This window comes from Manacus vitellinus, unplaced genomic scaffold (genome assembly GCF_001715985.3).
Source record: "Manacus vitellinus isolate BGI_N305 unplaced genomic scaffold, ASM171598v3 scaffold_41_pilon, whole genome shotgun sequence".
NCBI classification, from domain to species: Eukaryota; Metazoa; Chordata; class Aves; order Passeriformes; family Pipridae; genus Manacus; species Manacus vitellinus.
In genome coordinates this window covers 797,114-814,371 of record NW_021940545.1, presented here as the reverse complement: position 1 = coordinate 814,371, position 17,258 = coordinate 797,114, and the positions used below count along the sequence as shown (strand labels likewise).

The 17,258-nt window shown below is 46.3% G+C and overlaps 1 protein-coding gene across 1 annotated transcript in view; it reads right to left on the bottom strand.

Moving 5' to 3' along the window:
* Positions 1–17,258, bottom strand: part of ARHGAP32 (Rho GTPase activating protein 32) — a 74,658-nt gene extending 57,400 nt beyond the window's left edge. Inside the window, exons 1-2 of the mRNA XM_029962042.1 lie at positions 17,181–17,258; positions 8,623–8,704 (exon numbers count right to left, since the gene is read on the bottom strand). Coding sequence (XP_029817902.1) covers positions 8,623–8,704; positions 17,181–17,231 — 133 coding nt within the window. The 5' untranslated portion in view covers positions 17,232–17,258. The remainder of the gene's footprint in view (positions 1–8,622; positions 8,705–17,180) is intronic.

The following is a 17,258-nucleotide window of genomic DNA, read 5'->3' as shown; positions in this document are numbered from 1 at the left end:
AATGAGGTCAGTGAGCCCCAAATCTGAGCTGAAATGAGCTGGATGAGCCCCAAATCTGAGCTGAAATGAGGTCAGTGAGCCCCCAAATCTGAGCTGAAATGAGCTGAATGAGCCCCCAAATCTGAGCTGAAATGAGCTGAATGATCCCCCAAATCTGAGCTGAAATGAGCTGGGTGAACCCCCAAATCTGAGCTGAAATGAGGTCAGTGAGCCCCCCCAGAAACTGGAGCTGCTGAGGAGGAAGGTGGATGCCTGAAGAGCTGGGCTTGGAGCTGGCTCAGGTGTGACCACAGTGTATCCAGGCTAATTCCCAATTCCAGTCCCATGGCAGGGGGTGGAATGAGATGATCTTTAAGATCCCTCCCAGCTCAGAGAAGTCTGGGATTCTGGGATTGGGTGAACACTCTCAAGAGAGTTTTCACTGTAAAAAGAGTTAAAAAATTATATAAAAAGGATGTTGGTTTAGGGTGGCAAATGCTGGTGGAAGAATCAGTGATTTTAAAAGCACAGCTTGCCCAGGAATGGCCTTTGGGGTGCTTGAGAGACCAAGGACCTCGAGTTTGTTGTCAAGGGCACTTTGTCCCACTCACAAACCCTGTTCCAGTCCTTGCCTCCCTATCCAGAGCTCAGCTTATTTATCTGGGGAAGCTAAGAGCCAAAAAAGAACTTCAGTGTCTAAAAACTTCCTCACGAGCCCAGAAAGGAACTTCCCCCTCCACCAGCAAAGCCTGAACAGGACCCCAGAGCTTCCACACTTCAAAAATACACGGATGTATGAAATCCTGGATGAATTCCTGGGAGCAGAACCACGCTCTCTGGTACACAGGGATGTTATGAACAGCAAGCACAGTGCAGAGCACAGCTCAGGGATGGCAGGATGTGGCTCCTGAGCTCTCAGGGGTGCTCTGGGAGCAGCCCCAGCCAAGTTTCTAATCTCTGTGGCAATTCCATGACTCACAAAGGGCCATGGCTGTCAAAAGGAATTAATTTCCCAGGAAAAACAAGCAGAACCACTAATAGGCCTTGTACCTCTGAGTAGAAATATCAGAGCTCTGCTCTGGTGTCGAAATCTTCCTTCTGACAAACAGCTCCGAGGGGAGGGGGATGAACACTGACCCCTGAGGGTGCATTAAGCAACCAGAAATGTGGCCATGCCTTGTTTTCATGTTAAAAACCTGGGAAAAAAACCCTGCCTGAAAAAACCAGACAGGCTAAAACCCTGCCTAAAAAACAGACAGGCTTAAACTCTGCCTGAAAAAAAGAGACAAGTCTAAACCCTGCCTGTGTTACCTGAATTTAACTGCTACTGATCCTTAGCAGGAATTGTATCTTTGAAGGGCTCATGGACTCAAGAACCTTGACTACAGGAGTGGGAAAAAAATCAGGAAAATCTTTTCTCCATACCTGTGTGACCAAGGGAAACTCCTTGGATCTTACAAGAATTTGCTATTCTGATTCCTCGCAAACTTTGTGGCAGGTTATTTATTTATCACTGGATATGGCCAGTCATAACAATAAGGTTTTACCTTTAATCTTAAAAAACTCCATCCGAGTTTAAACATTCCCTGGCTCTTGTTGGTTTGGGAATGTGCAGTGGAAGAAGCCTTCCTGTCCATGATATATCTGACACTCAAATGCTGTTTTCCCTCCTGGATCAGTCTCCCTTTCTGGCCAGAGGCATCTGATAATCTTGGCACATGCTCAGGAAGTTGAGTCCTCACACCAGAAACAAGTTTGCTGCCAAAAAACATTCTTGTCCTGGAGGAAGCATTGGGAATGGGAAGCACATCCCCGTTTCCCACGTTACAGGGGTATCAGCACAGTCTCCATGCAACAGGCTGGAGGTGGGTATGTGCTTGGGCAAAAAATATATATGCACATGAATATTATATATGTTACAATATATCTATGTACAGATTTGCATATCCAGTTTTAAGACTCATTTATGGAATCCAAACACCATCCCAGGGGGAGCTGATTTGTGGAAATGAGGCCTTTACTGCAAAACCTGATAAATCTCCAGAAACAGCCCCGGGTTTTACTGACACCAGGCTTTGCTGGGAGATTCAGAGCAGCACAAGCAGGATCTAAAAAGGACCATGGCAACATAAAGCAGGACTCTGGATAAATAATCCACTTAATAGTTCACTTGGGGCATTGAGAGATGCTGAGCACAAACAGCATTCCCTGATCTTCAAAAAGAAAAAGGAATCTTGGCTTCTGAAAACTGCCAAGTCTAACAAACACTGAAAGCCACGTTTAAATCTACTCCATCACCCATTTTTACCTTCTCTTTCTTTCACACTGACATTCATATTTAGTTGCTTGGCACTTAAATTCTTTCTTTTTAATCTTTTCAATCTTTTTATGAATTCAAAATGATTCTCTGACCTCCAGAAAAGAGTTAAAATCAGCTTTGCTGTTTCCCTGCTGTATTATTTTAAGTCCAAAGAGCCTTTAAAAAGCTTAGAATAAAGGGTTGTTTGGGTTTCCCTAATATCCTTCAGGGCATCAGTGCTACTGACCTGAATGTACAGAAGAAAAAGAAAGGGGAAGAAAAGGAGACACAGAGAAACAGGGAAAGAATGAAAGAGGGAAAAAGGAATCAATGAAAACGTACAAGGGGGGAAGTAGCTCCAGGATGCTGGGTGGGCTCCATGGGCTGGGGAGACTGGGAAGGGATCATTAAACACAGGGAAAAACCAAACAAAAAACAGTTGGTTAAAACACACCCCCAGTAAAAATGGGCTCATTTCATACAAAGCTCAGCTGGGTTATACACAATACAACCATGGACCCAATCCTTCAAGTTGGTTGGGGTTTTATTCCCTAAACTCTTTGGAAATTCATTAGGATCCAGGAATTCCCACCCAGCATGTCCCAGCTTGAAAAAACCCAAACATTTTGCACGTTTGATCTCTCAGCACAAGGCCCATCCCTGCCCAGGCTTTACTATATATTGAATTTTCCTCCACTTCTAATGGTGCTCAAGCAAACAGCTGCTTTTTCTTGCCCTTCATCCAATGCAAAAAGAGGAATAATCGCCTCAGAATTTTTCTCTGAGATACCTGAAATTATCTTGAGACATCTCAGAATTTTTCTGAGAATAATTTGCTGTCAGCAAAAGGTGTTCCTCCTGAAAATCAGAAATTGCAGAGAAGGCAGATTTAGCTCTGCCTCACCCCCAAGCGCTAATTTGGTTTTTTGGATGGAAGAGAGAAAGTCCAGGAAAGGCGTGGATGTGGCACTGGGGGCCACGGTCAGGGGGGTTAATGGCTGGACTGGATCATCTCAGAGGGCTTTTCCAACCTCAGGGATTCCATGAACCCATGATTCCCAGGGAACCCTGGGATTCCATGGGCAGGTTGGCCTTGACCTGCTGAAATCTCCATTGGCTCAATCCTGGGGGCTTTTCTTGGAAAACCCTGGGGGCTTCCACAACTTTGGGCAATCCCTGCAGCACCTTCCAAAGGCACAGAGAAGCCTCCTAAGGAAGCATCTCCACACTCCGACTGCTGGCCTCTCCTCCCAAATCCCTGCCCATGCTATCCAGGAAAGGGGTGGCCAGGTAGGACTGAACAAAACAGAGACACTGAAACACCCCTTGTCAAACACCTCTCAGTGAGGAGGAGGAATCTGTTTGAGCTCCAGCCCTGCAGGAGCACAGGGACCAGGATTCCTGCAGGATCAGTGCTGAGCTCTGCCAGGGACCAGGATTCCTGCAGGATCAGTGCTGAGCTCTGCCAGGGACCAGGATTCCTGCAGGATTGGTGCTGAGCTCTGCCAGGGACCAGGATTCCTGCAGGATTGGTGCTGAGCTCTGGCAGCTCTGGAAGCACAGTCTGTGTCTCCTGCTGGCAGCCCTGAGCTCATCCCCTGTTTCCCTGCTGGCCATGGATGCCTGTCCTGGCTCAATAAATTTGCACTCAATTCAGCTTTAATGATACAGTTGCATGAACGCCAAACAACTGGTTTGTTTACATCAGATTAACGAGGCTGGTACTAATTATGTCCATTTAACTTCCCATATTTTCCTTATAAAAGCACTAATTAAGCCGTGATGCTCTCATTGGTGTCAAATGGCTGTTCAACCCAGGCAGAATTTAAGTTTTATTTGCACCTTCTTCTTCTTCCTGATTTTTATTAAAATAAAAACCCAATCACAATGGTTTTTATCCTGGTTTTTTTATCCTGGTTGTTAATCCACAGCCAGGCTCTGAGGAGCCTGTTTTGATTCCAACAGCTCTAACACAGTGAATGTAACTCAATTTGCATTTTTGCAGTTAAAATTAATTCATTCAGCACTGCCCAGAGTCTGCAGCAGGTCAGGACAGAGCCTGTTGCTGAGCCAGACCTAAATTTCAATCCTCCTGAAGTTCAGTGGATTATTTGTGCTGGGTGTGCTGACCTGGATAAATCTGTTATTGATGTTTTAAAAAAGAAAATTAGTCATTTATAGCACCTTGTAATACTGACAGGTCCCCTTTACTGTGTCCTTGGTCCTGCGTTGTAGGAGTGTCTTTACCTGTTAAACTCAATTTAAATGAGAGGATGAGACAGGAATCTGTAAACTCCTCCATAAAGTTGGCAGAGCTGCTGGGTTATTCATTCTTCGTCCTAAAGGAGACTGAGGAACTGGTGAGAAGGACCCCTGAAGCTTTAAAAATGCTGATTTTTTGGGGGTGGAAGGCGAAAAAATGAAATATTACCTCCTTCTCCCTCATTTCTTCCCTTCAGCTCTGAGAGCCCCAGTGCAAAGTGCAGCTTTATTCTGGGTATCCCCACTGAAATCAGCTGCTCCCCAGCAAGAACTGTGCCCAGAACCTCCCCCAAACGACCCCCCCAAGGCCCCTGCAGGAAGTTTGGTCCCAGCAAGACGCTGCTTGTTAGGACAAGACAGGAAACAAAGTGATGTGTGAGGGGAGGGTGAGATGGGGGTTAAATACTGTTAAACTACGACTATCCAGAATTACGAGAGAGGACAGACTGGGACAGAGAGCTGAGGAGTGCTGCCTGTGCCATAGGATGAGTAGGGACAATGTGAACACACAGACAGAAACACACTTTTCCCAAAAATAGACCAAGCAGAGATGGACAGAAGGGAATGGGAAGAGTCAACACAGCCAGAACCTACAGGCAATGCCCAAACATTCACTTAGAAGGAACAAACAGAGCAGCAATTCCCATTTTTCCTTCTGAGCAGCACAATGAATATTTTAAAGATTCATTTCTCACCAAATATCTAAAATTCAAATGCAATCTTTATCTTGGATCTTTAAAGATCTTCCTAAACATGAGCTGATTCCATCTATTGTGGCACTGAAAGTCAGCTAAATTGACAGTATCAGCTAGGACATATTAGCTATGGATCCAGTACAACAATTTAGGCTGAGAAATTATCATTACAGTATTGTATCTGAGTAAAAATAGTGGAAGAATTCAGAAAAAAGGAAAGTGCTCAATAAATGTGGGGTTTGATGAGCCCACAGAACCTTACTGGATCTTTACAGGGGTTTTTACATAAATAGAAAGAATCAGGAAGGCAGTTTGCATCCCAACTGGAAAAAAAGCATTTTCTTACAGGACTGAACACGAACAAAACAAGGGCACAGGCTCAACCCAATACTGGGGGGCAAATACCACTCAACAGGTACCTTCTAGCACCTCCTGAATCCAAACTTCATTATTAAATACATTTCATAGTTGACTCAAAGCAAAACAATATTCTTTCTTATTATTTTGACTGTTCAGAATTGAATAATGTTTTCCTGCATGGTCCATTTTCTCTCCCTTGTCTTAGCCCTGGTTGTACCACCACTGGTGCAAGCACATCCTTCCACAGGCAGTGAAAACAGTGTTTAAAAGCAGAGTCTGCCCTCAATCCCAACCCTCCTCTCCCATTCCCTGTGTTTCCATTCCCATCTGAACTGCATTAGAGCCCACTGCAATATTTCATGGCTCTATTAAAATGCTGTCCCCACCACTTGTACACATCAAACCCTCTAATTAGAAATAATAATAGAAACCCAGGGCAGGAAGTTCTTTGCTTTCCATCTGCTTTTCATCAGGTTCCTCAGCCCAGCCAGATCCAGGGACAGTCAACCAGCATGTGCTTGGAAATTCCTTAGTGGCAAAGAGCTTCACTCTGCAGACACAGTGTCCTGGATGCTCTGCACATCATATTTGGATTAAAGAAAATAAAGTTGGCTTGTTATAAGTAGGGCTTATCAAGGCCAGATCTAAAACTTCCCATTAATTCAAGATGAAATAACCCTGCTAATGTCAAGTGAGGACAACAGCTCCAAGTGAGACTTTTAGGGAAGTCTCTGATCCTTGGGAAAAGTCAATCTGGTATTTTAAACAGAGGTAAAGAGGGGAAATAACTGATGTGGATATTTAAGTGTATGAGAAACCCCCTGTGTGTTTAAGTCATGGATTAGAACACACGAAATGCATGGAATCTGGGTGAGGGAAGTGCATTATCCCATGAATATTGGATATTATTATGCCATGGATATTGGAATGGCAATGCCGTTCCTGGTGAGGCTCTGGAGGATGCCCTTGGGAAGATCCACTTTCCCATTTGGCAGCAGTGCTCCTGAAGCCACCCAGGGTGCTCCAGCACCTCATTCCTGCCCCATGTCACCTTCCTGGGCTGTGCAGGTACACAACAGCCCAGGAGCTGGAGCTCCTTCCTCCCCTCCATCCTCTCACCCTCCTGGATTTCACAAGCACTTTCCCTCCAGGCAGAGAATTCCTTGAGTCCTCCAGCACCACATCCAACGAGTGTTAACCATGGGAACCTCCTCCCTGACTCCTTCTTGCTCCCACCAACTTCTGCAGCATTCCAGGAAGAGTCTCCAGACTCCTCCTCCCCCACCCAAGAGCTGTTAATTCCCAGGAGGAAAAGCTAGAACACACAATGCACCAAAAAGATCCTACCAGGAATCTGTGTGCAGAGCAGGGGCAGGCCAGGATCACAGAAGGAGCTGCACCATCACTCCAGCATTCCTCACGTCTGGAAGCTCATTAGTGCTCTCCTGAGGAGCCTTTAATTGCACCCCCAGAGAGCCCCAGGGCAGGGCAGCAGGGCAGTCTCAGACTGGGCAGCATCTCCCAGCTCAGGACTTTGAACAGGACCTGGGCTCTTGGTGACAACTTTACACTAAACATCTCCCAGGCTGAGGGAGGAGATCCACCCCAGGGGTTGTCAGAGCCAAAGGGGATCTGTTCATGTGCAGCTCCATCATCTCCCAGCAGGGCAGAGCAGACACTGCTCCCCAGCACCTCCAGCTAATCCACTGCCTGAGCCAGGTTTAAAAATAAACCCTTGCTCATGGTTGGATCCACTGGCCTGGCCTGGGGTTATTTTACATTTAAAGTTGCCCCTGCCTGCTCTAGGGTTGGGCAGTTGCCCTGCCTAAAGTCGCCCTGCCTGGAGGGCAGATCCTGGATCCAGGGAATGCCCACCTGCTGCAGCCAGGGATCTCTGTGCCACTGACTGCAGCAAATGCACCTGCACATTCCCAGGAATACACAGGCTGGAGGTGCCAGTGGCTGGGAACACCATTCCCCTGAACTGCCAGCTCTCCAGAGCACACACAGAGCACTCACAGCTCAGGACCACAACTTTCCACCACTGGACCCAAACTCCCAAGCTTTGATCTGACAAAATGCATTTATTTCCCTTAGAAAAAGTCACACTTCTGAATTTCATCTATTTGTCTTAAAGTATCAAGTCAGCAATCTTCTAAGATAAGGAACACCACTGAAATAGAGAAGAGGAATGAAAAGAACACCAGTTCAACACCAACTCAACTTGCCAGCTGAATAACATTTTAAGAAAGATCTGCAAATTCAAACTGCTTCTCTTGATACAAAAGAGATACAGAAATATCTTTATCTATAGTAATATATAGATTTAGAAATTTCAGAATTAAACAAAAGCTTCATCTCCAGTAATTTCTGCAGAGATCTCAGGCCAGCACAACTAAGTGTGATCCCTTCCAGTGCATACTGGAAGCATGGGAAGGTTGACAGTAAAATCAGATCCAAAATCTCATTCTCTATTTATTATTCCTTTCCTCAGCAGAGCTTGGGATTAACTTGCCTGTATTTCACACAGAACTGTCCAGAAGGCAGGAAGAAGTAGATGGAGCCACACACCCAGAGCACAGCAATCAGCATTCCAAGTTCTCTTATATCCAACTTTCTCCATCAATCCTCAAACACAAAGAACCTTCCAGTACCAAATTAATTTATTCCATCTCAGTCAGCAAAAACATTCTGTTCCTGTATGTTCTGAACAAAAAACCCCTGATATGCAACACTCTCTGCACACCAGAACTGAAATCCCAATCACAGATTGCTCAAAGTATCTTAAATTCTTTACAAGTTTAAAATCTCTCAAGTCAGGTAGGAGAGGGACTTGATGTGAGTTTACACAACAAGGGAAAGACATTTAACAGTGGGAGAGGAATTGTGGGTGACCAACACAGAGGGCACATGGTACGTGTGGAGGGTGATCAGCACACATGATAATGTACAGGAGATATTGGACCCAGAACAGAACACAGACAGCTCCATTTCAGGTCCCTGCAGCCAAAAAGGAGATTTCCATACCTGGTTTGGGCACCGAGTTGGTCACGGACTGAGGAACTTTGTCGTTAATGAGTTCAACACACTCACTGGGGAAAAATCCAACCTGTGGGGAGACACAAGGAGGCAGAACATTGGGTGTATGATCTGAACTGTTCAACCAGCAACTGCTAATTCAATATGTCCCCTGAACTCCCCTGGCCAGATGCCCCATAACATCATCCATCATCAAATGACCAGCATGAGAGAAATAACTTCTCAAATTAGTTATCACAGCTATTTAGTGTTTATCAAAAAAAGCCAGAAGTTCTACAAACCAAATCATTAGTCCTGTAAAATATGATTTTATAAGTTTGGTTTCTGAGCTTGTACACAGGACAGAGATATTCAACTTGCGACAAGTGTCTACACCCCCTTAGATCTCGGGTGGAACTCAGAGACAGAAAGGCTTTAGCTGGGTTTGCTGGAGGTCTCTGACAGAAATTTAATGAGAGAACAAGATGTGTCAGCTCTCAGTATCACCTCAGTTCTCTCTACTCAAACCTCACTGACACCTGACCTTTTTCACTGCCAAAACACAACACTCACAAGCACTTTAACATTTTATCCCCTTAGAAAACTGAAATCAAATATGGACCCATGTATTTGCATGGTGTGGTCCCATTACAGAAAAAAAGGTGCTTTCTTATTTGCTAAGTCAGGAGAAGGCACTCTGCAGACACAAAGCTCTGCTGTGTCCTTGCCTCACTGCCTGACCTGCTCAGTGTGGGTAACAAGGGAAGTGTTCAAATGGAGCACGTTTAAAAACCTGCTAAAGAAGTTCAGTGAGGGTTTAGTGCAATTGAATTCAATTCAGTCCTAGAACTGAGAACAAGTTTAATAAAATATACATGGAGTGAAATGAGTTCTATGTTTGTAGGAATCCAGTGATCTGAGTGGAAATAAAATATTTAGAGGAGAGCAGGATGCAGCAAAGGAATCTCTACCACGAGCCTGGTGTGCTCTTGGATCTGCTTTGGATCATGGACAGTGCAACTCTTGTGTCTCGGTTTCCCCCAGAGAAGGAGAAGGGAGAACAGTGCCACCCATCCATATCCATTACTGGCAACTGGGAAAACAGCTCCAACACCCCCCTGCAAGCTGCTGAACCCTCTGAACTAGCTGTGGATCTGCTCAGCAAGCTGTAACACACAGAATATTCTAGAGTTGTCCTTAGGAAACATCTGAAGATGCTTCAAAAGCCAGGCCCCACCCTGGGGAAAAAAAATCTGCCAACCTTTGAGTGCAGCTTCTCCTGTGACAGGAGGAACCTGAGTGCCCAGGGCACAGCAAGGACACACCGACTCACTGGAAATGTGAATTTGCAGAGTTCCTGCCCTGTCCTTTAACAAACAGCTCATGTCCTACCCTCGAGTACAAGAACTGCTTTTTGGGAAAAAGATATGGAAATCCCAGGGTGGGATTCCTGGGGAGTCCTGTGCAGGGCCAGGAGTTGGACCCAATGATCCTGATGGTCCCTTCCAACTCAGCATATTCCACCTTCTGTGATTTCTCCCTGAATCCCCTCTAAGGCAAAAATGCTGCAGAATGTCTCTAAACCAGAGCAGGGTGAAAGGGTATGGGAAGGATCCTGGTGTTGGAATGGGATGTGCCTGCAGACATTCCTAGGCCACCCCTGGCTCGCTGTATCTGGGGAGCAGTGGCATTATCTCCCTTTCTCTGGTTAAGGATCCAGACTGAGCTGTCACCACAGAGGAGTTTTCCACTTCTCAGCATTTCTAGTTCACAGCATTTTCCTTCTTACTCCCATCCCAGGTGAAAGTCAGACCAGAGCAGAGCTTTGGAAACTTTTACCCTTGGTTTCATATTTCCAGACCTTTTTCCCTGTCACACCCCACCTCCTCCCCCAGGACAGCTCCTGTGTTGTGGCACAGAACTCCAGCACCACCTCCCTCCCCAGACACCTCATCCAAGGCAGGGGCAGGATTTCCTGGCCCGTGTCAGGCACGTGATGGGGCAGCTGGAAGCACCAAGTCACTGCAGGCAGCCACAGTTTGGTCCAAAGCCACAGGAACACGTGGCAAAGAGCCAGTGGATGGGCCTGGATGCTGCCAGTCATGTACCCACATCCATGAAATCCACTGGAGGCACAAGGCAGTCAGCACCAGGCCTGGCACACAGTTCCTCCTCTATTTATTCATCTTACACAACTCCCTTTTGTCTCTGAGGAAAAAAAAAAATTCATCTCCTTCCTACACCAAGTTGATTTTCCCCCATAAACCTCCCAGCAATTCAGTGGCAGTGTCATGTGTGGGGTGTCCTGGTAAACATTCCAGACTGGAACTATTCCAGATTCCCTAAGGGAAGCAACAGTTAATAGTACCAGCAGGTAACTGCTCTTCCCACACCCCCAAATTCAGCAGGGCAGGGTTTTAACCAAGTACAGGACAAACTGTCATCCATGACACTTGGAATGTGCTTGTTGGGAAGACTCTGGGAGCTCAGGAACAGCACCTGGAACAGCAGCACTGGGCCAGCAGATCTCCCTGCCCTCAGCTGTGGCTCCTGGGACTGGCACTGGCCTGGGCATCACATTTCTGCCCAAGTGACTCTCAGAGCCCATCTCACACCCTACACAAGGTGTGGCTGCACCCACTCCCTCAGCTGGGTGTGCCAGCTTTGCCAGGAGATGGTATCCTGGAATTATATGCCATAGTGTTGATTTTTGGGCAGTTTATATGAAGCAATAGGACAATTAGCACAAGAAAACCAGCATAAACCCCAGCATGGCATCCAGGGGCCCTTCCTCAGGCAGCTCAGGGTCTCTGCTCTGCTGGGAGCTGTTGAGGAACAGGCTGAGTGGGACAGACACAGAAGTGCTGGGATTTAAACAAAATATTCAGGGCTTTAAATCACAGAATCATAAAATGGCTTTGTTAGAAGGGACCTTAAAGTTCCTCCAGTGCCACCCTCTGCCATGGCAGGGACACCTTCCACTAGCCCAGGTGGCTCCAAGCCCTGTCCAACCTGGCCTTGGACACTTCCAGGGATGGGACAGCCACAGCTTCTCCCTATGCCAGGGCCTCCCCACTCTTACAGGGAAGGATTTCTTCTGAATATCTAAGCTAAATTTCCCCTCTGTCAGTTTGAACCCATCCTCCCTCGTCCTGTCACCACAGTTCCTGGAAAACATTCCCTCTCCAGCTCCCCTGGAGCCACTGAGACACTTGGAAGGTGCTCTGAGTTCTCCACACACCTTTTTCTTCTCTAGTCTGAACATCCCCAACTTCAATCCTGAGAGTGGACATTTCTCATGCAATGTTGGACATTTCCCATGCAAGAGATGCAGGAGACAATTTTTAAATTAGGAAAAATATACACAACCAGGGAAAGTCTCAGCCCACCACAGAAACGATCATCTGGGAGGCTCCACAGCTGAAGGGATGAACTTTCTTTCCATTTCCAATGCTCTGAGAACTTTTATAATTGCCCACAATGTCTGTGCCTGGGATATGTAAAGAAACCTGAAGCACTGGGCCCCCAACCTTCCATTAATCATCTAAGTGTGGATGTGAATCCAACCCCAGATCCCACACTGTAATCAAAACTCACTTCCTTTGACTGTTAACATAATATTCCTCCTGTTTCTGAATGGACTATCCAATACACTGAACAGGAATTCAGAAATGAAAGACCCTGCATGGTTATGTCACTGCTTCTAGATAGCTCAGAACCCAAATCAAACATTATACCTGCTCTCAATGTAGCACTTTTGCCATGTCCACACTAATAATGACAATGGATTTTTAGGGAAAAAGAATTTTCACGTGTTAGTGTTGACAAGCTCCCTGGTGTTTCCTCACTGCTCACAGTCCAATGAATGACATTTTCTGACTTATTTATTCTAACTTTTATCTCAAGATCCCCCAGAGATCATCACCAGAGTCACAACCCACAGCTTGTGCCTCATTCCCACCCAATTAAAAGATGCTTTTCCTCCCATGGAAAGTTTTCCATGATTTTGTATAAATAAATGAGTTTAGTCCAAGAGTTAATCTCAACAGATGTAGCAAGGCACTACTAGAGCTTGAGCCAGGATTAAAGGATTTGGCAACGTCCGAAAATTAATAGCCAGGGGAGTATAAATTTAGATAAATACAAGGTCATCTAAAGGTTAAAAGAACACCTTAACCAGAGAGGGAAGGCACAGGCTGGGGGTGCAAACAGTTCTGCAATTGTTACTACAGATTTATTTTTCACTTTCATGCCAGTGGCTGCTAAAACTGGAAGTAACACGAGGTTTTAAGGGGAAAAGCCAGGAATAATTTTCCAGTATAACAATAATTTAACAGTAATAATTTTCAGCGTATGAGGAGGGAATTTAAGTAAGTGAGAAAGCAGCAGCAATATAAATGGCAAATCAAACACTGTTTGAGACATTTTGGTTGTGGTTTTTTTTTTTTTGTTTTGACAAAAAGTAAAGTGTGGTTTAAATTTCAGTCAGTGTCCCCCTTTTAAATCTGATGAAAGTCAAGCAAAACCTAAGACGGTTAGGTTTTATCCTTATTTTTTTATTAGCTGTTTGGCCTTCCTGAGAAGAATCTTCACTGCTTTGTTTGCCAAGTGACTTCCCAGAGAGCAGGACAAACTCCCCTCGTTCCCAAAGCATCCCCTGCCAAGGTTCTCCCACTTCAGGGACAGCACTTACAGGAGGAATGGGACTGTTGGTCCTCTCACCCTGAGCCCTTGTTAAAGAGAGATGAACACCTTGGCCAAAAAACTCTTCAAAATTCTTTCTTTCAAAAACAAATAAAATCTGTGTGGGGTGAGAGCTGCCAATGATCCATTCCTGCCTGGTGTGCAACCTGCACTTGGGGAAACTGGTGCTGGAGAGGGACTTGGGACAAGGCCTGGAGTGGCAGGACAAGGGGGAATGGCTTCCCACTGCCAGAGGGAAGGGTTAGATGGGAAGAAGAAACCCTTCCCTGTGAGGGTGGGGAGGCCCTGGCACAGGCTGCCCAGAGAAGCTGTGGCTGCCCCATCCCTGGGAGTGTCCAAGGCCAGGTTGGACAGGGCTTGGGCTGGTGGTAGGGCATCAGAACGAGACAATCTTTAGGTCCCTTCCAAGCCAAGCATTCTGGATTCTGTGGAAGCAGGGCCCTGCAGCCCCACAGCCTCTCCAGCTCCTGTAATCCTGATTAAAAGCAGCCCAGTCCTCCTCCGGTTGCACACACCGGTTTTGTCACCTCACAGGTTGCTGTGGGGCAGCTCTGCCCCTCATGAAACCATTCCCAAAAACCAGAATGACTCAGAACATCCACAAGCAGTTGTGCATCAAACAAGGGCCTGTCCCTAATGATTCAGCTGACATGGAGTCACTGATGAAAAAGACAAAGCAAGAAGCAAAGGCAGAGGAGAACAAAGAAGGCTGGAAGGCTGTTAATGTGGAGGTGGCTGTAATTTAGGGAACAATCTTACAAAGAAAGCAGTGACTCACACTCAGAGCATCTGAAGAGAAAAAAGGCTTGAGGAAAAATGTCTTAAAAATCATTTTGCTTTAACCAGAGAAGATGATACGAAGCCTCATGGGTTGTTTTGCAGAGGATTAAGTGTTGCAGTGCAGTCGTGAGCTCAGGTAGGAGAGAAAGGCACTGTACCATGGAAATCTATGGACAACAGGAATGGTGAGTCATTCCTGAGGGACAGCTGTGCCTGGCAGGAACACACTGACCCCCCCAGGGATCCACTGCAGCTCACACAGGCTGTCACAACTGCCTTCCACTGACCTGCCTCCAGCCCAGCCCCACAGCCCTCCCGTTATCCCAAAGGATGGGGACGGGCAGGACATCCCCTGCCCAGGACTGACTGTTGTCCTGCCTGGGCAGGCACAACCCACAGCTGCTCCAAATGCACAAAACCAGGGGAGTCCTTTCAAGTCAAGATGTGATTTTTCCCCCGTTCAGGGGATTTTTTATCCTCTTCTTGCTCTCCTCCTATCAAGACATGATTGATGATGGAAGCTGTGGTGGGTTTGATAAAACACTGCTCCTTCCCTAGCACAGAGCAAAAACCTGAGAAATAACATGAACAAATTGTCCAAATATTTGGTGTTAGGACTTTGTCCTTTTATCTGCCCTCAGAATCACAATTATCTGGCAAGACAGGCTCTGGTGATTTATTTGATTAATTCAAATGACTGGCTCAACAGATTGCTATCATTTTTACAGTGTTCCTAAACAGGAACAGAACTGTTTGCCTATCATAAAGTACTTACACCAAGTACTATAACAACATTCTTCCCCTCCACACTCTTCATCCAGGGCACTTCAGCACTGCTACATCTCTAGGGCTGGTGTAGCAACACCAGACATGAATTTCCTTTCTCTGAACTCTCTTCTCACTGTTAGCATGGTCAAAGAGCTCCATTAGCTCAGGAAATGTACCTTTTATGGACACTCACATCTCACGGGCCTTAAACATGACAGAGGTTAAAACCCCTCTGTGTCTTTGTACGGGGTCAGAATCTGCATCTCTGGGGAGCTGATGGTGCTTCCTGGCCAGGAGAAGCTGGGAAGTACATTTCAGAGGAATGGCCAAACCCTGGCAGTTCCCAGGGAAGATGCTCCTGTGCAGAGGAGCTCCCTGTGTGTGAAGGGATGGCTTTAATCAGCACTCACTGAGCTGCTCTGTACCAACAGGAGCAGGAACACGACAATGGGCTGTTCCCCACCAGCAACTCCTTCCAATACAACTCCACTGCATTTGGGAAACATCCCGAGAGCCACAAACCCAGAGCTGCATCTGCACAGAGTGTGAGGCTCAGGGTGACCTGATCCCACTGGCACAGACTTCTGCTTGGAATTAAGGACACGAGATTATTACACCCCTAATTTTCTGTTAAGCCAGAATATGGTGCTCTATTTCTGCAGCTGTTCAGGTCTGTGGTGTGAGGAGCCTGACTGTGCACGGACACAGAAACCCCTTTCCACAGTCTCATCAATGTGTTTTTGTGCTGGAAAGCACAATGGGATGTGAGCTGGGAGGTACAAGGCAGTGACACACTGCAGAAGAGCTGCCTTGCTTTTTGTGTCTTTAATCACCAGTGATACTCTTCAGACCTAGTCCCAGTTTCAGCCAGGCTGACAGCAGGCAGGGAGCTCACACCGAATAATGGAATTATCATCAACCCTGGTAATCCATCAGTGTGTGCAGAGTGTCCACACTCATGCCCAGATCACAAAGTAGCTTTATTTTGCTTTACTGATTCACTTGGAAGTTAAATGTGGCATGGCCTGATCAGTACTAAAGCACTTAACTAATATTTGGGAGTTGGAACTGCTGATCTCCAAGGGCCCTTCCAACCCAAGCCATTCTATGATTCTATTTAATAGTACAGCAAATAAAGCTTTAAGGCTTCTAAAATTAGAACAAAAGTCCAGCAAAGCCATAACACAGTTCAAAACCAGAAGTTTGTTCAAGCAATATCAATGTGTTAACTCCAGAGACAAATCTAATTTCAGAGCAGGTATCACATGTCCATGCTCTTCTGATTGTACAAATGAGATGTTATCTGAACTCCCAAATCTGATCCAAAGCCAACAAAAGCTCTGGTTGGGTAGGCAGCAATGTGATCATTTAACTGCCACTGCATCCAGCTGGGATTTGTAGTGTTTGGAGATCCAACTGCTCCCTGACAGCCGGGCCACAGGCTGGACCTGGCACAGAAAGGTCTGCCAGGGAAAAACTGAGGAACCTTGAGAAGACTTTCCATGCCAAAATACACAAGTGTCTGGTCAATTCTGACCCTCTCCAGAGCAACTCATAATTCCACCCCCTCACAGACAGCAGCTGCTGGATGAAAATCCCTCTGCCTGAAAGGAGCTGAAACACGAGACACGGCAGGAGTCACACCCCCCAACCTGCAGCACCTTTGGGCTTTGCTTTGTTAACAGAGACTTTTTTATCTTTTACATTTCCCAATCAGAAAATCTAAGTTAGGGAATAAAACTCTTTAGAAGGACAGAGCCATTTGGACACAGAAGTTTTGGTACCTAATTCCCAGGTATGTTTAGGACCTTTTGAAAATTCAGTGTAAATCTCTCTGCTGGAAGTTTTACAGAGCCCAGCAATCTTTAAACCACCCAGCAAACACAGGCATGAGAGCACAGCTTGGATGGGTGGCTTGTCCAAGGCAGTGGCACTGTTTTGTCAACTGGAGTTCTCTGAATCCTCGATGTTCTGCCTGAGCTGGTTTTAGCTCCTGGAAGGAACAGGGTGATGTGAACAACAGTGTCAGCTGCCTTGGAGGGGGACAGCAGAGCTTCCACAAACATCAGGCCAGCTGTCCATCACAGGGCCATGGCCAGCCCTCCTTCCCATGGCAGGCAGGGAGCAAACTTCCCATGGAGTCCCTGGGTGTCTCCAGCCCAAGCCCAGGGAGAAAGGAAGTGCCCTGACACCAACACAGGACACCCTGTTCATCCCCACAGTCAGTCCTGTGCAGCACAGCAGCTCCAGGAACAAACAGCTGAATTTCCCGCCTTTATTTAAGTTTTATCATCATCTCTGGTGTTTGTGCCTACCTGAAATCCATGTTTTCCTCTCCACCACGAGGTCAGCTCCTTTGGTGGCATATCAATGACAGACACGATGTCTCCCAC